Source organism: Leucoraja erinacea, chromosome 3 (genome assembly GCF_028641065.1).
Source record: "Leucoraja erinacea ecotype New England chromosome 3, Leri_hhj_1, whole genome shotgun sequence".
Lineage (NCBI taxonomy): Eukaryota > Metazoa > Chordata > Chondrichthyes > Rajiformes > Rajidae > Leucoraja > Leucoraja erinaceus.
The window spans coordinates 82,043,801-82,070,146 of NC_073379.1; the positions used below are offsets into that span (position 1 = coordinate 82,043,801).

At 39.9% G+C, this 26,346-nt stretch overlaps 1 protein-coding gene across 3 annotated transcripts in view; it reads right to left on the reverse strand.

The window, feature by feature from the left end:
- Nucleotides 1-26,346, reverse strand: part of mfsd3 (major facilitator superfamily domain containing 3) — a 108,795-nt gene that overhangs the window by 12,688 nt on the left and 69,761 nt on the right. For all 3 annotated transcript variants that reach the window (XM_055633080.1, XM_055633078.1, XM_055633079.1), the window contains one exon: nucleotides 14,210-14,319. In XM_055633080.1, the coding sequence (XP_055489055.1) occupies nucleotides 14,210-14,319 (110 nt within the window). The remainder of the gene's footprint in view (nucleotides 1-14,209; nucleotides 14,320-26,346) is intronic.

The following is a 26,346-nucleotide window of genomic DNA, read 5'->3' on the forward strand; positions in this document are numbered from 1 at the left end:
AGTTCAGCATGTACCGAACTGAATGTTCATGCTTACAGGCAAAGAAATAATCATAAGCGCATAATGAACTACAGTACCCAAATAAAAAAGGACTAATGGAGGACATCCAACACGAATCACAGGAATTTGTGTCCAAAAATCTTTATCATAAAATAGATAGTGGTTGCCACATCATCATAGATTTGACTTATTTGAATACTTTCGTACTTTATATTCATTACTAGATGGGAACCTTTGTTACTGCAAAGGTATTGATCCTAGGTTACTACATGGCAAGCATCGTATTAAAAAATGCTTACTATACAGTACCCATTAGAGGTGACCACAGATGTATTTAACACAATGGATCATCTGCGGTTCACCCTTAACTCAGCACACATCTCAGTGACTTTGCCGTAAGAAAAGGTTACAGCCTTAATGGAGGCTTGCAGTAAACTAAACCACCCATCAGACTGGTAGTAGAATAATTGGCATTATAGTGGCTGTGTTCCAGCCACATAAATCAGACCTTTACATTATCAAATTACTGAGCGCAAACATGCGTGCACTCAAAAATTATGGGGGTCATTCTGACAGACCAAAGAAGCTACCAACAGAGGCCACCATGGTACTAAAATGGTGGAAACATAACATTAGGCATTGTTCCAATCCAAACATTAACAGCTACCCGTCTATGGAACTACATACTGATGGGCACTTGGATGGGATGCTACCAATTCCATCTTCAGCTGTGGGGGAGATGGAATGCACAGGAGGCATCATTACAAATGCTGGGCATAAATACCTGGGAAAGTTAAGTGCATTCCATGGCTTTAAGTCATATTGTTCTGGGTTATACCACCAGTATGTTAGACTACTAATTGACTACACCACCGTGGTGCATATGTCAACCATATGGGTGGAAACATATCGGCATCATGTGACTATCAGGCCAACACAATTTGGCAATAATGTATCCAGAAAGATATTTGGATATCAGCTACCAAATTACCAGGTAAACTGAATTTAGTGGCAGACAACAGGTCACGCTAGTCTATGAAAACACTGTATGGATGTTGGGGAAAGTATTGCTGGAATTACAGCACGGCATGCAACACCAGATAACGACCTATTCACATCCATGCTCACACCAGTTATCGAATTAGGTTCTTGGGAACCAGAACCTGGGGCAGTGGCTACAGATGCATTTTCGCTGCATTGGGGGATTATTTATGCATTCCTTCTGCCTCATCAGTTGGGTATTTAGGAATAAACAGTAGACTCCGCGTCTGGTATTTTGATAGTACCTGATTGGCCTACTCAACCATGGGTCCCGGGGATATCGACATGGTTTTAGAACCATGCATCACCATCCATCATAGACCTAATTTACTGGTTCTTCCCGCAACTAGGGGAGTTACCCATGTCATAATTATATAAACCTATTAATTTATAGAGTTGAAAGCACCTCTACTACACCTGGGACTGACGGACCGAACAGTGGAATTATTTCAGCGGGCCACAGACAGTCCACCAAAAAATCAGTACTTGGTGTCATCAAGAAATGGGAAGTACTGTCACAACAATAAACATCACCCACAGATCTATGAACATCCCGTCTGTTCTGGAATTCCTGGGTAGCCTCCATTACGATGAGAGGCTCAGTCATAGTGCCATCATAGCGCCAGAAGTGCTCTGTCAACATACCTGTGGCAAGGAACAGAGCGGCATTCTGTTGGGACACAACTTGGTAACCAAACTCATGAGGGGCATTTTAATATTAATCCCCCAAGAACAACTCCCAAATATGGGATGTGAGCATTGTACTGACCATGTTAAGAAACTGGTCTCCAGCTACAGCTCTGTCCCTACAGAAACTGACTAAGAAAACAGTCATGCTGATGGCCTTGGCCATGGCACAAAGGGTCCAGTCACTACAGGAACAAAGGTTGGACAACATGATTATTTCATCTGGAAATTTAACTTTTCACATTAATGAAATAGTCAAACAGAACAGACAGGGGTCAGCAGGCCTAAAAACAGAATTCAGGGCCTACCCGACAGATGGTCGTCTCTGTATTGTAATACACTTACTATTATATATGGATTATACTAAGATCATCAGAGGGAAGAAATGTCACTTTAATCAGCTACAAACAGCCACTCAAAACAGTGACAGTCCAGACTATCTCTAGGTGGCTAAAACAGGTCCTAATAAAGGCTGGAGTAGACACTAGCATTTTAAAATCTCACTCCACCAGGGCTGCAGCTACATTCAGATTCAAGTTTAATTGTCATTGTCAGTGTACAGTACAGAGACAACAAAAAGCAAATACATCGGCAGCTATGAAGTTGGACGTTCCTATGGACCAAATCCTCAAGACAGCAGGATGGTCAACGGAGGAAACTTTCCAACGACTTTATAACAATCCAGTCATTGAACCTGGAATATTTGCAGAAACAAATTTAAGTTCTGTAATATAATTTACCCCATAAATAGGGGCAATAATTGGTGTTAATATTTTTATCGTTGGGTTTCAATATCGTATTGATGTCTAATGATGTTAACTCTATTCTCCCCATAATCAAAGCAGATGTGATGCATGGACTCGTTTCCATGGCATGAAATCACAGAGCTTTAAAATCTTCACGTAGTCACTCACGTGACTCCGAAGTAAAATAGTAAGATTAAACGAGAACTTACCAGTTTGAAGTTTGATCGTTATTTTATGAGGAGTAACGTTGAGGGAATACGTGCCCTCCGCTCCCACCCTTGATCATATACTAAACTGGTATCTCTTCTCTATCTTACTATGTTTAGTCATTACAGTTATCTGTGATTTCACACCGCTGCTTTGAAGAATGACACGCATGCGTCCTGGCGGGGTTCTTCACGTATTCCCTCAACGTTACTCCTCATAAAATAATGATCAAACTTCAAACTGATAAGTTTCGTTTAATCTTACTATTAACTGTGGTTAATAGAAATGTCACTTTATTTTTAGGGAAAAGTACGTAAACCAAATGATCCGATTAGCATTAATTTATTGCAACAGTAGTTGTACTTTCCATTCACACAATTTACACCTGATTTACACAAAGGCAAAATTCCCATCAGTTTCAAAGCTTGGTCCTGCAACATTAGCTATAGTCTATTAAGGTATCAGGATTCTTATATAATATAGAGACAAGCTACAAGTCTAATTAATATTTTTAGTTACATTAATGAATGTAGGTTTTTAAATGAAAATGTCAGTGTGACAAATCACTGCTTAATGTTAGATATGAAACTGACCGTAGCAGAACAGAATGAAAGTTCGAAGATTCCTTTTGTCACTTTTAATGGCAACAAGATGTTATCTGCTTCTGATATAGCAAAAAAAATCTGTCATAAAAACCCTTTGGTTTCTATATCAATAGCTCAATAACACAAACTGAAAGATTAGGTTTAATTTCTTGATCCAATTTTCATCTCTACACATTAAATATCCAGAGATAGAATCTACCAGATTCTTTCAAGTTATTCAGAGCTTAGAAAAAACCCATGACATTTTCCTCAAATATGCACCATGTAATGGCACTTCAATGAAATGAGTAAAAAAAAATGAGCATTTGCTTCCATAATAACATGTCTGACAGACCAAACAATGGCTTTTTGAAGTGCCAGAGCGTTGTCAGGGGAATAATATTCCTATTCTCCAGCACTATAGTTGATAACAAATTCATCTATGAAATTAATTCATTTTTGACATTTGTTTGAGAAGGAGAATATACCATTGTTGCCTTTTAATATTAAAGTGTGTCCAAAACTTTTCAGAGCCTGTGACTGGAACCATAAACGTTAACCATAAATAGCAGATGAATTTGTGCTAAAATCTGAGAAATTCAGTTCTACAACCCGTTACCATTCTGAACCCCTTTACATTTAAAAATTGACCTTGCAGACTGGCAAGTTGTAATACAACAAATCTTAAGCAATCACTCAATAATCCAAAGAAGTAACATTTGCTATATTTGGCTTTGAATGGTTTGAAGTGTGTTACTACCTTTTTTCATATGCAATGTTAGTTTTGGGTTGCAATTATAGGATTCTACAAAATTAGTGTGTGATCACTGGATATCATTCATATATTTAGTTTACAGTAATACATAAATACTTTTTACCTGCAGCATCTACAGAGCAATATCTTCATGAAACTTTCATTATTAAATCCTATTAGCCCCAACTGCAGGAGTGGTGAGCTAAAAATTATTTCCATTAACATGCAATAATTCTGCCACAATCATTATTTGTCATGGTAAAATGAAGTGTGTTGCTGTACAGGTTACAACTCAACTAGGTAAAATTAAAGCCACATTTTAAAGAATCAAAATACCCAACTCATCTTAACTAAGCCAATCTGTCAGATCAGATTACATGTAACATAATGATATCATATTGATCTATTGACCAGATTACTCCCAGTAACTGTATTGCTATTCTGTAGCTCTTGTCGTCTCCACAGGAACATGTGGTAATGAGAAATAATGATTCTGTACTCAAACACAAAAACATTGTCATGTCATGACCAGCATTTATAGACATCTAAATCATAGCAATAACTCTCCATATTAGCTCTAAGAGGTTGGATAAACTTGAATTGTTTTCTCGGGAACGGGAGTAGTTGAGGGGAGTCCTGGTGGACATTCTTGCCATAGAGGGAATACAGAGAAGGTTCACCAGACTGATTCCTGGGATGTCAGGACTTTCATATGAAAAAAGACTGGATAGACTCAGTTTGTACTCGCTAGAATTTAGAAGATTGAGGGGGATCTTATAGATGAACTTATAAAATTCAATAATTCTGGACAGGCTAGATGCATGGTAAGATTGTTCCCGATGTGGGGAAGTCCAGAACAAGGGGTAACAGTTTAAGGATATTTTAAAAATCTTTTAGGACCCAAGATGAGGAAAAAACCAATTTTCACACAGAGAGTGGTGAATCTGTGGATTCTCTGCCACAGAAGGTAGTTGAGGCCAGTTCATTGGCTATATTTAAGAGGGAGTTAGATGTGGCCCTTGTGGCTAAAGGGATCAGGGGGTATGGAGAGAAGGCAGGTACAGGATACTGAGTTGGATGATCAGCCATGATAATATTGAATGGTGGTGCTGGCTCGAAGGGCCGAATGGCCTCTCCTGCACCTACTTTCTATGTTTCTATGGTGCATATAAAATTGTGAGACACAGTTAGAACCTTTCTTCCAGGGTTTGAAATGTCAGAAACTAGAAGGCATAGCTTTAAGGCAGAGTAAACGTTTAATGGAGATGAGTGGGGTAAGTCTTTTTTACAGACTGGTTAATGGGTATCTGGAACACGTTGCTAGGGATGGGGGTGGAAATAGATAAGTAGTGGTTCTTAAGGGTTGGACTTTTAGATAGGCATGAAGATATGCCCGAATGGAGGGATACCAGATCATGGTAGGCAAAGTAAGATTCAGATTCAGATTCAATTTTAATTGTGATTGTCAGTGTACAGTTTTCAGAGACAACGAAATGCTTTGGAATCTCTCTGCCAAGAAGCGTACATAGGCCAGTTCAACGGCTATTTTTAAGGGAAAAAGAAATAATAATAAAGGGATCAGGGGGTAGGGAGAGAAGGCAGGTGGATGATTGGCAGATCACCGAGGTACATTGTTGAATGGCGAGTGACAGGCTCGAAGGAAAATGGCCTACTCCTGCACCTACTTTCTATGTTTCTTCGGTGCAATAAAGTGAGACACTGTTAGAACCTTTCTTCCAGGGTTTGAAAGGAGGGTAAACTAGTCCATGGTTTAAGGCAGAGCAAACGTTGGCGATGATGAGCGGGGTAAGTCCGCAGACAGACGGGTATCTGGAACACGGACAGGGATGGTGGTGGAATGATAAGTAGGGTGTTTAAGAGGCTTTGGAAGGCATGTGGATATGATGCGGGAATGGGGGATACAATCATTTAGGCACCAGATTAGTTTAGCATCATGTTCAGCATGGACATTGTGGGCTGAAGGGCCTGTTCCTATGCTGTACTATTCCATGTTCAATGTTTTGTCAATTTTACTTTCCGCCAACATGCAAACATTTCCATGAACAATGATTGCAATCTCAAAATAGTCGGGGTTCATAGTCATTAGAAAATAATATGGTTATGAATGTCTGTAATCAGTGTAAAGAAAAACTTGCCCTGCAAGTCCCCTTGTTCCCCTCTAACACTTTGACATTTCCACAAAAGGGTTCTGACTGTCCATCTATGCTCTCATAATTTTACCCACTTTTACTAGTCTCCTGTTAATCTCTGATGTTCTAGAGAAACCAATCCAAACGTGTTCAACCTCTCTTTAGAGTTAATACCCTCTAACCAAGTCAGCATTCTGGTAAATCTCTTCTGCATTGTCTCCAAAGCCACACCTTTCTTGTTACAATAGAGTGGCTGGAAATTATATGCTTTCATCCTTCCTGTATGTAAAAGATATGGATCTGTGCTCATTTTGTACTTTATAGATCTGCTGCTTTTTGCCTTAGTTAATTGAAAGCTTATTACAAAGATGGTAGTAGTACAGATAGAACTTGTTTGCTGTTTTAAACTGGTAATTTACCAGAGGCATTAATCAATAAGAGGAATTTGGTGGTTTTCATTACTATTTTATCCGATGGCCTACTCCTGCACCTAATTTCTATGTTTCTATGTAATTGTTATATGGTTATATGGTTATATGGTTTATTGTGGGAATCAAGATTAGTCCTTACAAGAAGGAGCACAGTCAATATAATTTGACATGAAACTACATAACATAACCAAATCTTGGTTAGCTATCCATTTTTAAGGAAATACTTAAAGAAAGACAAAAGAAACATGGAAGAAACAAAATTCAGCTATATGAGTTAAAATTAGTTTCTTCCCTTTGCAATTTGGAGGAAATTTTAATCATAAATAACCCTCCATAATATTATCCAATTATTTTTAAATGATACCAATGATTCTTCCCTTTGCAATTTGGAGGAAATTTTAATAAATTATGTTGACAATGTCCAATGTATTTAGCATTCTCCTATAGAAAACTTTGTGCCTTCAACCTTTTTCACTGCTATAGAAGTTGAGGGGCTTTTCTATAGGAACCCACAGTGCAATGTGGTGCTATTTCTGGCAGTGTGTGCATCTTGGTCAAATTTACAAATGGTGGCCATATTCCCTGCAGCCTACAGATGCAAATCTGACAAATTTCCTGGCACTCCAAGAAATATATCTGCATAATTGAACTTTGGTGGCATTATAATTTGATCGCTGCTTACTTGAGATGACCGTACCCTGTTTAAGTTGACTGTCTCTCATAGCAAGAGAGTCAGCAGTGCATCCAGATAGCTCCTGGTCATCACACAGTAATCGGTATAGCATTCTTATTGCCTCTCCAATGAAGGGCACTCTTCTCATTCAAATCTCCTTACTAATACATTCATTAATGCTTTGACTTGAAGGCTTCAGCAATCTACAAAAGCTTGAGTTTAGATTTTGTATTTTTACCCAGAGCTGTGACACTGTGAACTGAATTTGAATTATAGTGTGAACATGTGCCGTTAAACTTATTTCCCTGGACACACGGCACCACACAATCAGATAGGATGAGGAATACTTTTTGATTAGCTTCTAGCAATATTTCCTCAAATGCTTAGAGGTCATATTTCTAAAGACCAACTAAATAGCAGTTCTGTATGGGTCAAGAAAAAGAATGAAAATTGACTGAGGTTTGCAGCCATTGTTTTTTGTTCTCTGATTTTAACAGGTTGAAAAATATATATAAAATGGGACCAGGGAGAAAAGGCAAAGAGGAGGATTGGGGAAAAAAGTGTGTAACATTAATTAAAACTTGAAACCAGCAGTGATCTTTTTTTGTTCATTGTAATAATAGTCCAATGCCGAATGCTAATACTCAGGAGATAGCAGCAAAGAAACCTTTCTCGCAAGCCAGTTCCCCACCAATTAGTTGTACCAGTGCTGTGTGTGATGACGGGCTTTGTTTATCTAGCCTTGTTCATGGCTAGAGACAATACCTCACACTGTGGTACAAATAACTTGCATGATTTCCAAGAGCCAATCTTGCTGAAGGAAGAAAAAGTGCAAACATTTTTTGCTTTACTACCACATAGAAAATGAACAATCCCTCAGTTCAATAGTTTTACCCTTGTTTTTTTTAGAAGGTGCCAAAGGAGTATAAGGAAGCCTCTACCACCATTCATTTTTTGTCCTTTAAAAGCCTAAAGGCCGAATATTCTCAAGAAAGCCTGAGACGTTAGGTGGACACATCCTGTTAACACAGGGCAATCAGAAAGACATGACTCACTTGAAATGTGGTGGAAAATTGTTTGAGTCTCGCTCCGGAACATTCTGATAAATTAATACGCCGTTTCTAGCCCTGCAAAAATTGTGACCATTATTTTTCATTGATCTATTATGTCGACAACACTTCTACTGGGCTCCCAGGATACTTAAAATCCCCCAGCATTTCTACCAAATAAATAAGTACAAATTTGGGGCTGCTATGCAAACTTGAATGTTCCAATCTTTCTGATAGGTATCTGTTGATGATTTTCCAATTATCCCCTGGCATTTAAATCCTTCTGGAATGAAGCAGTGGAGTGCTAACTACTATTTCAAGAACTATGTTTCCAGATTTGATAAGGTGTAAGATCAACATCTTTTATTTCAATGAGATGAACGTCTATGAGAAGACAGGGTTTATAATATTGGGGACTTTTAATTCTTTTAAATAATAAGACCGTTAGGTCTATCGAGTTTCCTCTGCCATTCGATCGTGGCTGATCTATTTTTCCCACTCAACCCCATTTTCCTGCCCTCACCCCATAACCTTTTAACACCCTTTCTAATCAAGAATCTCATCAAACCCCGCTTTAAAAATATCCAATGTCTTGGTCTCCCTAGCCATCTGTGGCAATGGATTCCACATATTCACCACCCTATGGCTTTTGAATAAGCAAAACAATTAAAAATATATTTAGTAAATGTTTACTGCTTTATTTTTATTGAAATAACTAATTTTATAGTTGTTGCACTTTTCAAAGATGTAGCTTGGCTGAGCAAGCTGTCAGTCATTCAGCATTTAACTTGTTCTGGTTCCCATTATGTGAAGGGATTTCTATGTGGAGAGCTTTGTCCTGGGCATCAGCGACCAAGATCATGATATCTTCCACAAAGAGATTTTTGCTGAGTGATTCACCCACACAAGTAAAGAGAGTGGATGAACTGCTGCCATGAAACGATTCGTCAACAACATATGATGATGAAATATCATCAAGCTGAAATGTGAACTACAAAGATATTTCTTCCTACAAAGATGGTGCCCTACCTGCTGAGTTTACAGCATTTTTGTTGTTATATTGATAAGGAAATAACATTCCATCCATACCCACATATTACAAAAGGCATGCAGCCATCCATTCTAATATTTTGCCATGTATACCTCACACCATTCCACTTTTCCCCTCAACATCACTGGACAGGTGATATTAGAACTTTCAGTGATTATGAGGGTACCTTTTTATTGCAAGCATTTCATTATGTGCATGGAAAATATTTGAATTGGAATAAAATCGAAGCTAACTTTATATGATTATTTCCTGAAGATGAAATACATCAGTTCAATGGGTTACATTTTAATCAGAGTAATTCAGCAGTCTGGTCTGTAATTTCAGTGTGTTTGACTCGTAGCAAAGTTGCATGCCACTTGAAATGCCCTCTGTTTTTCTGATGAAAGTCTTTATCTTCTCACCAATGCTGAAATGTTCCTACGAACATAGAACATAGAAAAGTACAGCACAGGAACAGGTCCTTTGGCCCACAACATCCGTGCTGAACATGATGCCTAGATAAATTAACTTCATCTGTCTGCACATGATCCAATATCACTCCATTTCCTTCATATCTATGTGCCCATCCACCTCGTTGATGTCACTATTGTATATGGGTGTTTCCGTAATTACAGCACTCAGTATTGAAACTGAAGGTCTACAAACTTCCAGGTTATTTTCCTTTTTTTATGTAATAATCCTGTTTCATAGCCTGTATTTTAAGTAGTATAGATCATGGTGTATAGCCAAAATAATGAGATGAAGTATGTCTCTGTGTTTTTGTGCTTTTTTTTGTGACATTTTTCAAGCAGGATTTCACCAAATCCTTCGGCTATTTTATACCAGAAAGATCACATTAATTTTGCAATTAAATAACTCTATATAAGCCAAATTCTATGTTTATGATTTTCATCATTTATCACCTGATTTGACAGTTTTCTGATGTCTAAAGGTTTTGCAGCAAAACATGAGTAGCAGTGTCCATTTGGTCACGTGTGAAATGTGTGATTTAAAAGCAGTGTAACCGTTTTTATATTTATTGTTTCTTTTTCATTGTTTATATTTTGCATTTAAGCTTTCCATTGAAATACTTAATAATGACGAACTTAAAATCATGAAATAAAAATCTAGTTTGCTCACCTATTTTATCGATCTCTAATTCTGTTGTCTATTTTCTGACCTCGTCAATACTATAAGGGTTTTTTTTTGCACTCGTCGTGATTTTTAAAAAGATTCAAACAACGTGATTGTAATGACCCTGACCGGAACTACGGGCCTTGTGGTGGGTTACGTGGCAACATTTTGCAAGGGAGCTTAGGAATCAGTATAAGAGACTAGGTAGACAAACGTGCTGGAGAAACTCAGCGCGTGAGGCAGCATCTATGGAGCGAAGGAAATAGGCAACGTTTTGGGCCGAAACCCTTCTTCAGACTGATCTATAAGAGACTATCCATGTGGTCACAGTGTGGGCACTCTGAGCTCTGAAGAATGCTGTGTTCACTTTCTTTTGCTTGGAATCATTGGTTAGTAAAAATATGTTTGCTCTTTTTCGTTCTTTTCCCGTAAATGTTGCTTCCAGTTTACCATAGAAATATTTAAATTCCGTTAAACTTTCATTACTTGTTGCTATGTTGTTGTAAACTGTGTGCGCTGTAGCGAAGGGAATCGAAAGTGATCATGTTCTAGATAATGCCATGTATCATTGAAAGTATGTTCCTGTCTACACAGATGCATTTGGTTCTGGGCAAATTTCTAGTAAATTAACATGGAAATCGATGAAAGACTTCTAAATTTGTTCTCATTTTTGTATATTTTTTACAAAACCCATACATAAATTTTATCCTCGTTTTATTTCAGATTTTGAAAGTACTAAATTTTGGTCAAATGTTGGTTGATATTGATCACAAATTAACTCAAAAGGATCACAGATATGCCCATTTTTAATGCTTTGGTATTTCGTTATAATTTAATAACTTTCAAATTTGGCCACCCATGTCGCATGTTGGTACCCTAATTTACGAAAGTACCCATCTGTGATTATCTGATCCAGAAGAAAATTAACCCAACCTTTCAGTTAATGATGTTGCTTTCCTTTCTATAATCCTCAGAATTCAATTCCAAATAATTGATACAAACATCTAATCCTGAATGGCTCTGTATATAGATGTCTCCCACATAAAGTATTCAACAGTTGTTTACTCAATTACCACAGGTTATGGCTGTAATTCAAAATCTATTCATCAGCTTTAACTTACCTAGTTATTCTTGACTAGGTTTACTTAACATCGTATTTTGTTAACTAATTTTCCAACAAAAGTCAACTAAACTGTTGAGATTAGACCTTTTTGTTCCAGAAGACAGATTTGGAATCCTTTGCTTACAATGTGCTTAAGATTTGTTATAGCAACAAAAGTGAAGTCAAGTGATTTATCCTATGGTTTCCTGGTTCTCACTTTTATCCTTTCTAAATAAAGCCACATAGATGTAGATGTAATCAGATTTGAAAGGTGAAAAACAATATGAACCGAAGGACTAACATTTTCACACATAGGGTGGTTGGTGAAAGGAACAAGTTGCCAGAAGAGGTAGTTCAACCAGGCACAATAACACCATTTAAAACACATTGTGGCAGGTAAATGGATAAGAAAGGTTTAGAGGGATATAGGCCAAATGCGGACAGATGGGACGTGTAGATTGGGCATCATGGTCAGTAAGGAGAAGTTGGGTCAAAGAGCCTGTTTCCATGTTGTATGACTCTTTAACTATGTGAAATTAATATTGGGTTTGAGTATGAGATGGTCAGTAATAAAATCAATACAGCATCGAAGAGCAGCCTAATTTAAGACAACTTTTTTGAAAGAATGAACAAGAATTGTAGAGGTCTGGAGAGACAACTCCACAAGGTTAATCGCTGGAAAACAAATGAAATGGTGCTAACAATAGGGCAAAGGGATTGGAGATAGACACAAAATTCTGCAGTAATTAAGCGGGTTAGGCAGCATCTTTGGAGAAAAGGAATGGGTGAGGTTTCTGGTCCAAACGCTTCCTCAGACTGCTCAACACATAACTGTGGTAGCGTGTCTGGGTTAAAATACAGCCAGAGAGCAGTAGAAATCACAGAAGGGGAGCAGTGAGCGAGGATGTTTCAATCTCCCTTCGGAGAGAAGAGGAGAACTTCTAGGAATATCCTGAGGAGCTTTTGCAGTGGAGCAAACAAACTGGGTAGGAAGCCACTGCAGATGCTGCTTAGTGCCGAAGACAGGCACAAAAGGATGGTCAGGAAGCATCTCTGAAGAAAAGGAAAAGGTGATGTTTTGGCTTGGAACCCTTCCACAGATTAAGAGATTGGAGAATGTTTAGGAGGCGGGAAATGAAGCTAAGAGGTGGTCCTAGAGGTCTATTGAAGGCTCTAGAACCTGAAATGTTAACCTGTTTCTCTTTCCATAGATGCTGCCTGACCTGCTGGATATTTCCAGCATTTCTATTTTTTTTATTTCTGAGGTCCTGGAGAAGTGGAGAACTGTGTTTAGTTGCAAAGTCATGAAAGGGTGTAAGCATTGTGGGATTTGAAAATAGGGATGCAAACTTTAAATGTGGCGACACAATAGGCTGCTTTGCTGGAATTCCATTTGGAATAAATTCCATTTGGAATATTTTGGAGGACCAAGAAACCAAGAACCAAGAATCTGTAGCAAAAAGAAGGAGAACTGCTGGAGGAATTCAGCAGGTCAGGCAGCCACCTTGGAGGGAGAAAAACATTTAACGTTTTGGGTCAATACCTTCTATCCAGTCTAGATAAATAGTCTCGGTCCGAAGCGTCAACTGACCATTTCTCTCCACAGACACTGCCTGACCTGCTGTGTTCTTCCAGCAGCTTTGTTTTTTTAACAAGAGGTAATCTCTAAGTAATGTAGGTTCGCATACAAACGAGTCATACTTGCTCATCATAGATTTGTACCTTGAGCCTTGACATTTAAATGAAAGAATAGTTCACCCAGTCACTAGAAATATGCTAAAACTACATCTTCACAGACAATCATTGAGCTCTATTACCAGTAAATATTATTGAAAGAGAATAGTTCTCATAGTCACAGGAAATAATGTAAAAGCGCATTATCATAGACAATCATTGAGTCCTATTATCAATCAATATATTAAAGCAATTGATTCATCTGAGCTTTATCAAGGATCACTTTCTCCCCATTAAAAAGCTGATTTGCTTATATAACAAAACTTTGTTTGCTACACTAATAGATTCACAAATGCCTTAGAAAGCATTTATGTCTTAATGTTCTGTAATATCATTAATTGTATGAGTAAACACAGAAAGTACATATGGCACAGAAACACATCCCTAAAATTTCAAAATATGGTGAAATTCAAAAAGTAAAAATGGCAATAAACAAAGAAAGGATTAAAGATAAATAATGGTGGTGGAGGAAGTGATTGCATTTAACACTGATATACAGGATGGGCACTTCTACAATCTAACATGGGCTAAAATTGCTAAAATAAAATGGCTAAAACTCCAATATTAAAGCACTTTTGAAGCTTTCTCTATCCAAAATTGTTAGTTAGTTAATTTTTAAATTACTTGAAATTCACATTCAAGGATTTAAGCCTTTGCTAAGTTGGTCAGTTTGAGTACATTTAATAACCTGATCTTAGACCTGGACAAATTGCCTTGTACATTTATGGCAGAAAAAAAATGGTGCCAAAAAAATTAATCTACATAGTATGTTTCACGGAGTATGTGGCATGATAAAGGGAAACTCAGATGTTGCAAAACCAAATTGACATGGAATTATTATTCGAGCTTGTGAAATAATGATTGACACAAAAATGCACATATTTTACCTGTATTCTTTTGTCAGCTTTCTGAGTGCACAGCATCATGATACTAAATGTCAATGTTGTTATCAATCCTCCGAGAAAATGCTGCAAAATAATACTTAGCACAGCTGCACCTAGGATAAATACAAAATAAATTGAAATTGAAACTTTCTGACACTCTATTAATGTGTTGCAACATAGCAAAGGGAATAAGCATGATAAGAAATCTCTTTTACTGTGTCATATTAAAAAACATATAGTCAAGGATATTGCCTCAAAGCAAACACCTGGTTCGGTTTTGAGCAGTAGTTAAAAAATATGTGAATCTGGAATTTTGTTGTTGATGCTGAAAAGCAAGAGAAAAAGAAAGCACCCATTTCGTTTCAAAACTGGGAAGCAATTCAGGAATGTTTCCAATTAAATTCCAACTGTAATAAAGGTCTGAAAAATATAATTCTATTTTGAGAAGAGATTATCTTTCATGAAAACTTGAATGTGCAGCAGCTGCATCTCCCTCACATAATTTAAAATGAAACTTTTAAGAGAAAATGCCACAAATATATCGATTGTGGTTGCATAACTGCCTAAATCTTCTGAACAACAACTGAGTGTCAATCGTTTGCCTACGATAAAAAAAATGAAATGACCAATTGATAAACTGAGATATAAGCTATTTTAGAGGGAATAGTTTAGTCATGGTTGACTACGGAGTCGCTCATAATGGCAACACAAACCAGCAAACCCAATAAAATGTGGCATATTTAAATTATTTTATTCCCAGCAAGATAATATATTACTCCCAAGCGGAATATGAGGTGCTGTTCCTCTAGTTTGTGCATGGCCTCATTCTGGCAATGGAGGAGGTCCAGTACAGAAAGGTAAACACGGGAATGGTTAAACACTTTTCATTAATCAATACATCAAGATGTATGAAATTTTAATCAACCTGTTGGTATGAACAGATTTGACACTAAAAACATCAATTTAAATTAATTTTATTGGAGAATCATTTTGCATTTAAGAAATCATTGACCTGATGAGTATGGAAGCAAGAGGAAATATCTCATCTGCACTAACCGGGGGATTGTGCTTATGTATGGTGATAGTCTTGCAGTATGCAAAATAAGTACTTCACTGTACCCTAGTATAGGTGAAAATGAAGAAACCATTGAACCGTGAAACAAACCAACACGTTACCAGTCTGAAGCACACTTTAACAGTTCTTTTGCTTCCTACAGCCCATACTGAGATGCTTCTTGTTGGGAAATGACCTGTTGGGGAAACTCTGTGACCTTGAAGTTCATCATAGACATCACCGGGTGGCGCCAGCAATGGTTGCCTGGCCAACAGTCTGTCTGTCCCTTCCTTCTTTGTTGTTTGTTTGTATGAGTTAAACATATGTTTTTAGTGTCATCGATACATGTTCTCCAGCGATGCTGCCTTATCCGCTGAGTTACTCCAGCAATTTATTTTTGGGGGGGGGGGGGGGGGGGGGGGGTGGAGTTGGGGGAAACTTTTTCTAATCTCTTAACTTGACGGAGATGCGTTTTTTCCCCATATCGTATCTCTGTCCGCACTGTGGCCGAGCATCTAGGAGTTGGCGGCCTTTGCTGGGTACCGACTTCGAGAGCTCCACCACGGGGGCCTGCGGACTTCACATCATGGGGTTTGCGATCCCTGTCGGGGATCGACTTTGGTGCTCGCAATCTCTGGTTAGAGAGCGACTTAGGGAACTCCGACTTGGGGAGCTTCAACCGCCCCAACGCGGGAGCTTCGATCGCCCCAACACGGGAGCTTCGACCGACTGCCCCAACAAAGAGGAAGAAGATTGGACTTTATTGCCTTCCATTACAGTGAGAAACATGGGGAATCCACTGTGGTGGATGTTTATGTCAACTTGTAGTTGTGTGTCCTGGTGCTTTTATTTTTAGTATGGCTGTTTGGTAATTTGAATTTCACTGTACATTAATTGGTACGTGTGACAATAAACAGTCCTTGAAACATTGAAAACTTATTAGCACTAAAGTATAGTGTTCTTGCTGGTAAACTTGGTGGTAGAGGCAGACTGATTGATCGAAAAATACAGCATGAAAACATGCCATTTGGCCCATCAAGTCAAGGGCAACCATCATACTAGTTTTATGTATCATGATTTTGCATCCACTCCCCAAACACTTGGGGCAATTTACAGAACGCAATTAACCTACAAACCCGCATATCTTTGGGATGTGGGAGGAAACCGGAGCACACATAAGGAAACCCATGCAGTCACATTGAGAATGTGCAAACTCCACACAGTCAGCACCATGGTCAGAATTGAACCCAGGTGTCTGGCGCTGTGAGGCTGCAGCTCTACCAGCTATGCCACTGTGCTGCCCTTGGGACACAGACGGGAGGGAGACAGTGCACAGGACGCAAGAGTGAAAAATATGCATTACATTATAATTTGTTAAATCCCTACAGGCTATTTTTTAGGGTGCTAGTAATGGTGGTTTTCCTGAGAGTCGGCAACATAAGCTGCATCAGACCACACAAATATAGCACAAGCAGCCCTAAAATGGGCCTTAGGTCCCCGTTTGCTTACACAGTTTATTCTCTGTCTTGATCATTGTTTGCTGATCATTTCATCTTTATCAAAATGATGGACACATTGATCCGAAGAAGGGACCCAACCCAAAATATCATCTATACATGTTCTCCAGGGATGCTGCCTGATTCGCTGAGTTACTCCAGCAGTTTGTGTGTTTTTTTTATAAACCAGCAACTGCAGTTTCTTGTTTCTACTGGTGGACTCTTCATGTTGGTCTTGGGATGTTCATCTTCCACCTGCCATGTAAAAAGTTTGGATTGCTGCACACTGGCCAATCAAACAGTATTGTATTTCAAGTGTATATGTTTGATATAAAAATTAAATATATTTTCAAAATTAAAAAAAATCTGATTTTTAGGCTAAAGCCTGTTTAAATTATGAGTCCAAATCAATTGGCACAGGCTTGGTGCTTGTACATTTAGAGACAGGAAGCGAAGACATGTAAACATAATGCGTTGACCTAATTTTCTGGATCAACAGACAACAAAAGTGGCATCACAATGATCTGAAGGGTTTTTTTTGAAAATATATCTATTATCACACACAAAGACTGGAAGATTTCACCGTACAGCAGGATTTACTGAGATTTGTATTCCATTTCCAACTGTAACTGATATTTTAATCCACCATACAGAGTCAGGGTGTGAACCATTCTTTATAAGTGCTTGCCTCTTTTGACCAGTCCCAAACCTGGGCTATTTCTTCAAATGGTTTGGAGATTAAGTATTCCTATAATAAAGGTGATATGTGACAATAGTGTTTGGTCCAGGAGCACCCTTAACATTAGTTGGTATAAAAGGAGAAACGTTACATTTGGTCTTTGTTCAGGAAGGTTATGAGACAGGAAAATGGCCAGATATTCCAAGCCAGTAGCACCTGCTAGCTTTTGTGGACAATGTGAGTAAAGGGAAAAGTCGGCTGGCAATGCCTCTTGTGTTGTCACTCACTGTTAAGGCATTTTCAAGAGAAACGGCCAGATGGGCAATGTTTCAGACCCCACCATTAGACTCCAGAGAATAAAGTTAGTTGAGGCTGATGACATTTCACTGTCTGGAAAATCCAGAAAGATGAACGGTGACCAAGGCATCTTTTCCATAACCTTAAAATTTGGAAAGATTAGGCAATTAAAATAGCTAATTTCAAAATTTGAGAAGTAAAATCAACACATTCAAAATCAAGTGATTTAAAATATGGAAGCTTTAAGGCATGAAATTCCAAAATAAACTAACAAAATACCAGATCTTTGCCTTTTGATCACTTTCGAGTAGTGCTTAATGGCTCCTCTTGTGTATTCAAGGAGTTTTGTTTCTGAACCAATTGTTTTTGAAATGGAGCCAAATCTTCTTCTTGCATATGGCGTGCACAGCTTATTGTAGGCCAAGGGTAGACATCCAGGCCAGGACAGCATCAGTTACTGGGTGGATGGCTTTGATGCCACCAGGGAAAAGCCTTAGTGGGCAGTCATTCACGGTGTGTGGGATGGTCTGGTCTAGTCCGCAATCTCAAGCAGGGCTGTCTGTCATCCTCCACTAATGCAGGTGATGGGCTGTTCTTGCATGGAGGGTGCGGATTCTGTTCAGGGTTAGTCATTGTTTGCGATGGAGGTCACATCCGGTGGTTTCACTGTGGGGTCAGTGATGGCCTCTCCGTTGTTGGTGTTGGCATCTTTCCAGGCTCTGCGCCACTCAGTCTTGGAGTCAAAGTCTCCCAGGGATTAAACTGAAGACCAGAAGGGTTTGTGGGACTTCAGGCACATGTTGGGCAGATTGTTCAAGTCAGCATGGATGGGAAGGTCAGGGTTAGCCTCGATGGTGTGCCAATCTTTCATCATCCTCTCCATTCTGCGTATGTTAGGAGGGGATATGAGAGAGGACAGGGAGCCACTGCAAAGCTGTTGACTTAAGGACTTGTCCCACTTGGCAATTTTTTCGGCAACTGCCGGCATCATATCAGGATTGCCAAAAGGATTTGAACATTTCAAAATACAGCGGCGACAAAAAAAATGTTGCGGCACTTGAAAAACAGCGCGCGTCAATACGTCATCACGCAGCGCCACGCCGCATCACCACCGCATCACGCCGCAAATTTTTCGGTGACCTGATACGTCAGTCAATGATGCCAGCAATCGCCGAAAAAATCGGCAAGTGGGACAGGCCCTTTAAGCGTCCCTGTGGTGACCCACATTGTAGAGTTAAGGACAGTGTCAACTGGTTTGGTGTGGCAGCTATTAGCCCAAGCTGTTGAGCAAAACCCGGCTGTTGAGTAGACATGGGCTAAGCTTGCGGTACGCAGGGTGTGTGCATTGGATCCCCAGCTGTTGCCTGCAAGTTTCCTGGTGATGTTGATCCTTTCTTTCAGTTTATCTGCCACCCTCTTCAGGAGTTCACGATAGGTGAGGGTGCGATCCGGGGTGACTCCGAAGTACTTGGGGAATTCTTCATTCTTCACCGGCTTACCATAAAAGGACACTCGGAGCTTTGCATTGGTGAGGTGAAAGGCAGTGACAGTTGTCTTAGATAGGTTAGGGTGAAGTCGCCAGAAGGGAAATGCAAACGGGATCACACCATGTGTCTGGCATAAAATAAAACCATGGTTGGTTAGAATAGATGCAAATAGGTTTTATGTGTATCGGTCCTGAGGATTGGGGTTTGAGTACTCCTCCATCCCCTTCAAGTCTTGGGTTAGCACTCTGCTGAGAACTTTGGATTCTGCTGTGGGGGGGACGTTTCTTATTGATTTCTATAGTGTACTGTTCTGTGTCTTTTTTCTTTTTTATTTTATATGGATTTGTTGACATTTAATCTATTCAATTAGTTTAATCAATCTCTGTAAAGCACTTTGGTTCAAAGTGATTTTGTTTAAAAGTCCTATATAAATAAATATTACTTACTTACTCCCTCTCTGCCCCCCCCCCCCCCTCTCTGCTGCCCCCCCTTATAGAGCTCCCACCTTCCTTTCTTTCCCCCCCTCTCTAATCCCCCCCCGCCCCCCCCCCCCCCCCCCCCCCCACCATTCCTTTCTCTCTACCACCCCTTTGGGGGATTGGGGAGGGGAGATTACTTATAACCTTATGAGCTTATGACCTACGTCCTCTGATCCTTAGTTCGCCTACTCTCGGCAAGAAACTCTGGGCAAGGGAATTGATGGCTTTGGCTGGTAGAATTTTGCTTTGCAATTCCTTGTTGATACATCATAATACACAAGTATACGGAGAAGTATCTGGTGTTTAGAAAAAGAATATTGCAATGTTTGCATTTTTGAAACTTCACAAGAGGCCAGTCAAGAATTGAATGGAAAAATATAAAGATTAGCCACAGTCACATTTCCTTGAGCGTTTCAATAATCTAAAACACCTGCTAACTTTCCACATAGTACAAAGAATTTGAATAAAAGATCGTCAAAACTTTGACAGTTGCTTAAAGGGTGTTGGATTTCTTTTAACAAAGCTTCTGCAATAAATAGCACATTTACAGGCAGTCAATGACATGCAAGATCAAACAGTTTTCTGATCTTGTTTATCATCCTTGGCATCAACTTTGATGTGCTGTATGACCTGTTGGGGCTGTCTGCAAATAAAAGCAGCTTTGTGATATTCTTACATTAAATCCTTCTCCCAAGACACACTTTAACCACTTGTTTGACATTCATGTTTCAAAGTCCTTCTTTAGCCATATCATTTGTAGAAAAAAAAAACAAATAGATTAAAGAAACCTTTCAAATGAATTTTTCCACAGCAAATTGACAGAAGCAACAGAAGAATATCTCCGGAATAAGAACTGCAATAAAAGAGGTCAATGCAAAAAAACATGTTATCTTTTTATCAATAATCAGTTCAATACAAGAACATGTCATCATAATCAGTTCAATACAAGAACATGTCATCATTTTCTGTAGTCATTGTTTGTACCCTGGTTCATACTGTGCATCTGTGAAAGAATAACAATTCCAATGGACTTTTGTCGATGAAAAATGTTGCAACGTAACTTTATTTCTGCTTATATCACATAGATTCCATGTTATCGCAAGCTTACCTGAGGTTTGCTAAGAGATAAACAAACTTTATTTAACATGAGGCAAAAACATAATAAGGAGAAAGTATTTTCAAATTTCTCTCTCTCTCTCTCTCTCTCTCACCCCTCACCCCCCACCTCACCCCTCACCCCCCACCCCATCTCTCTTCCCCCCTTCTCTATCGCCCCCCTCTTTCCGCCCTTCTCTCTCCCATAATGTCATAGATGATAGTAGAATTAGGCCATTCGGCCTATCAACTCTACTCCGCCATTCAATCATGGCTGATCTATCCTCACCTAACCCCATTCTCCTGCCTTCTTTCCATAACCTCTGAAACCTGTACTAATCAGAAATGTATCTATCTCTACCTTAAAAATATCCACTAACTTGGTCTCAACAGCCTTTCGTGGCAAAGAATTCCACAGATTCACCACCCTCTGACTAAAGAGATTTCTCCTTATCTCCTTCCCAAAATAACATCCTTTAATTCGGAGGGAATAACCTCTAGTCCTAGACTCTCCTACTAGAGGAAACATCCTCTCCACATCCACTCTATCCAAGCCATTCACTATTCTGTATGTTTCAATGAGGTCTCCCCCTCATTCTTCTAAACTCCAGCGAATACAGGCCCAGTGCCGGCAAACACTCATAGGTTAACCTATTCATTCCTGGGATCATTCTTGGAAACCTCTTCTGGACCCTCCAGTGTCAGCACATCCTTCCTCGCATATGGTGCCCAAAATTGCTCATAATATTTCAAATGCAGCCTCAGAGCCTCAGCATTACATCCCTGTTTTTGCATACAAGCCCTCTTGAAATAAATGAGTATTTATGAAAATAAATTAAATGTGCTGTTTGCTTACTTTACTACCGATTCGACTTGCAGATTAACCTTTTTGGGAATCCTGCACCAGCACTCCCAAGTCCCTTTGCACCTCTGATTTCTGGATTCTCTCCCCATTTAGAAAATAGTCTACGCCTCTATCTATTCCTACAACCAAAATGCATGACTTCACACTTTGCTACATTATATTCCATCTGCCACTTCACTGTCCACTATCCTAACGTGTCCGTCCTTCTGCAGAGTCCCTGCTTTCTCTACCTGCCCTTCCACCTATTTTCGTATCATCTAAAAACTTGGCCACAGAGCCTTCAATCCCCTCGTCCAAATCATTAATATACAACGTGAAGAGTAACAGCCCCATCACCGACCCCAGTGGCACGGTGGCGCAGCGGTAGATTTGCTGCCTGACAACACTTGCAGCAATGGAGACCTGGGTTCGATTCCGACTATGGGTGCTGTCTGTACGGATTTTGTACGTTCTCCCTGTGACCGCATGGGTTTTCTCCGAGATCTTTGGTTTCCTCCCACACTCCAAAGACGTCCAGGTTTGCAAGTTAATTGGCTTGGTGTATGTGTAAATTGTCCCTAGTGCGTGTAGATCGTGTTAATGTGCAAGAATTGCTGGTCAGTGCAGACTCGGTGGGCTGAAGGGCCTGTTTCCACACTGTATCTCGTAAGTAAACTAAACTCTGCTAGTCACTGACAGCCAACCAGAAAAAGCCCTCTTTATTGACAGTCTTTGTCTTCTGCCATCTAGCTAGCCTGCAACCTCCCCCTCCCTTTCTCTCCCTCTTTCTCTGCCTGATCTGCTGAGCATTTCCAGCACTGTTACAGTGCTTCACAGTCATAATGTCATAGGCAGTGGTGAGAGATACCATTACTGATGGGTTCATCCAGTAAGGCTTTATGGGTGGAGAGGAGAAATAAGAAAAAGATGAACATCCTGTTGGGAGTGTACTACAGGCCCCCGAATAATCAACGGGAATTAGAAGAATAAATATGCCAGGAGATTGTAGGCAGCTGCAGGATTAATAAGGTTGTCATAGAAAGGGATTTTAACTTTCCCAATATTGACTGAGACTGTCATAGTGCAAAAGGTTTAGATGGAGCAGAATTTGTCAAATGTGTTCAGGAAAATATTCTCAGTCAATATGTACAGGTCCCGAAATGGGAGAGGGCAATGCTTGATTTAGTCTTAAGAAATTGTGATGGGCAAGTGGATGAAGTGTTCGCGAATGAGCATTTTGGGACCAGCAACGACTGTTCTATTTGGTGTAAGATCGTTATGGATAGAGACAGGACAGAGCCATGATTTAAAATCCTAAATTGAGGCAAGGCCAACTACACGTTGATTGGTGTAAGAAGGAACTGCAGATGCAGATTTAAACAGAAGATAGACGCAAAAAGCTGGAGTAACTCTGCAGGACAGGCAGCATCTATGGAGAGAAGGATTGGGTAACGAGAATGAGTCTGATGAAAGGTCTCAGCCCGAAACGTCAACCATTCCTTCTCTCCAGTGATGCTGCCTGTTCTGCTGAGTTACTCCAGCTTTTCTTTTCTATCTTCAAGTTGATTGGAGCAGTTGATTTGCAGGAAAAGAAAAGTCCAGAATGAGGCAAGTATAGGCAGCTGGGATCAAGTACATCCCTGAAGAAGTTTCGGGAACTGAGGAGCATGTTAAAAATGGAAATACAGAGAGCAAAAAGGGGTCAGGAGATAACTCTGACAGATAATATTAAAGATAAGTACATGAAGGGAAAAAAGGGTAACCAGAGAGAGAATATAACCCCTCAAGAATCAATGCTGTGTGGAGCCACAGGAGATGGGCAGGATCCTCAATGAATATTTCTCCTCTGTTTTTACCTGGGAGAAAGATATGAGGACCAGGGACTTTGGGGCAGACAATGGAAGTCTTGAGGGCAGTCAATATTACAGTCGAGGAGGTGCTAAAGGTCCTATGAAGGTGGACAAATCTCCCGGTCCTGATCAGAAATTTCCGAGGACACTGTGGGAAGCTAGAGAGGAAATTGCAGGTGTCCTGGATGAGATTTACGAGTCATCATTACATGTGGACAAGGTATTGGAAGAAAGCAACAAAACACACAATTAAACACAATGTAACACAAACATCCATCACAGTGAATCTCCTCCAGGCAACTCCTCATTGTGATGGAAGACAAAAAGTCTTATCCCTTCCTTGCTTCTTCTCCCGCGGTCTGCTGCATCGAGGCGATCGAGGTTCACGATGTTGAAGCCCCCCGCCAGGCGATGGAAGATCCCGTGGCCGGGCGATGAAAGGCCCTGCGAATGGGCCGATTCAAGCCCCATGAGTCGGGGCAGACGAAGTTACTGGTACTTCGAGCCAGCACCGCCATTCATTGTGATCATGGCTGACTGTCCCCTAACAATAACCCGTGCCTGCCTTCTCCCCATATCCCTTGACTCCACTAGCCCCAAGAGCTCTATCTAACTCTCTCTTAAATCCATTCAGTGACTTGGCCTCCAGTGCCCTCTGTGGCAGGGAATTCCATAAATTCACAACTCTCTGGGAATCACCCCAATCTTAAATGACTTCCCCTTTATTCTAAGACTGTGGCCCCTGGCTCTAGACTCGCCCAACATTGGGAACATTTTTCCTGCATCTAGCTTGTCCAGTCCTTTTATAATCTTATATGTTTCTAAAAGATTCCCCCTCATCCTTCTAAACTCCAGTGAATACAAACCTAGTCTTTTCAATCTTTCCTCATATGACAGTCCCGCCATCCCAGGGATCAATCTCGAGAACCTACGCTGCACTGCCTCAATCACAAGGATGTCCTTCCTCAAGTTAGGAGACCAAAACTGTACACAATACTCCAGATGTGGTCTCACCAGAGCCCATACAACTGTAGAAGAACCTCTTTACTCATATACTGAAATCCTCTTGTTACGAAGGCCAACATTCCACTAGCTTTCTTCACTGCCTGCTGTACCTGCACGCCAACTTTCAGTGACCGGTGTACACTTAATGCTCTATATACTTAATATTGAAGCGGGTCGGGGCATTTATTCCTTGGAGTGCAGGAGGATGAGGGTTGATCTTAGAAATGTGAATAAGATCATGAGAGGAATAGATAGGGTAAATGCACAGAGTCTTTTACCCCGAATAAGGGAATCAAGAATCAGAGGACATAGGTTTAAGGTGTGGGGTGAAGATTTAATTCTTCTTCTTTCATGTGGCATGCACAGCCTAAAGTTGTTGGACAACTTGTTCTATTTGATCTTTTATTTGTGCACGTCTAGTTGATTGCATTAGTCGAAACAGGGCGGACCACCTGAAGGTTGCAATTTTCCACCCCGAATATTTAATAGGATCCTGAGAGGCAACATTTTTGCAGATAGGATAGATTAAGAAGGATATAGACCAAGCACAGACAGGTGGGACTTGTTTAGATGGGGCATGGTGGTCGATGTGGGCGTTGGGCCGAAGGGCCTGCTTCCACACTGTATGACTCTATAACTCAGCAGGTCAGGCAGCATCTCTGGAGAATATGGAGTTTATGATTCGGTTCGGGACCCATCTTCAGGTTGTTTGTGTTGTTGGGGTGGAGTGGTTGTGAAAACTGGAAGAGAGGTGGGGGCAGGACAATGCCTGGCGAGTGATTGGTGGATACAACTGATTGGTTGATTGGTGGTTGATTGGCAGATCATCCATTTGGACAGCAGCACCAAAATCATGCATTTTATCGTTACTAATGTACTTTAAATTAAATGTGGAATTACTGTCCAAGAGTATGGCAATAACATAGATGGGCCAAAAAGTTACTTACTTTGTCAGATTTACTCTCCAAACACATTAATGCAGAGAGACATTATATGGCCTTCACAGGAAAACAACTGATTGGTATTCTCAGCTTTACTTCAGGAGCAGAAACTTGTTAAACACCAACTCAATATGAAATGCACGCTATGATGTTCTTTCGGAGATTAAAACTTATCTCTGTAATTATTTTATTTTATCACTCAAATGGTACTGTGCAAAATTGACCGAAAAAATATTATTTAAAGTGTTGTTTGATCCAAATGGCTACTTATTTGTGTCTGTCAGGTGCTTTAAAATCTGTTCTGACAAAGACCTACAGAAATAAAATTACTGTGAAATATTTCACTAATTTCAAACTAATTATAAATCTATTTGAACTATTCATGATACCTGACCCCATATTTTATTGTTGAAAAAGGTTGATTTAAAGAATTATAACCATATAATCATATAACCATATAACAATTACAGCACGGAAACAGGCCAACTCGGCCCTTCTAGTCTGTGCCGAACACTTATTCTCCTCTAGTCCCATCTACCTGCACTCAGGCCATAACCCTCCATTCCTTTGCCGTCCATATGCCTATCCAATTTATTTTTAAATGATAAAATCGAACCTGCCTCCACCACTTCCACTGGAAGCTCATTCCGCACAGCTACCACTCTCTGAGTAAAGAAGTTCCCCCTCATGTTACCCCTAAACTTCTGTCCCTTAATTCTCAAATCATGTCCTCTTGTTTGAATCTTCCCTACTCTCAATGGGAAAAGCTTATCCACGTCAACTCTCTATCCCTCTCATCATTTTAAAGACCTCTATCAAGTCCCCCCTAAACCTTCTGCGCTCCAAAGAATAAAGACCTAACTTGTTCAACCTTTCTCTGTAACTTTGTTGCTGAAACCCAGGCAACATTCTA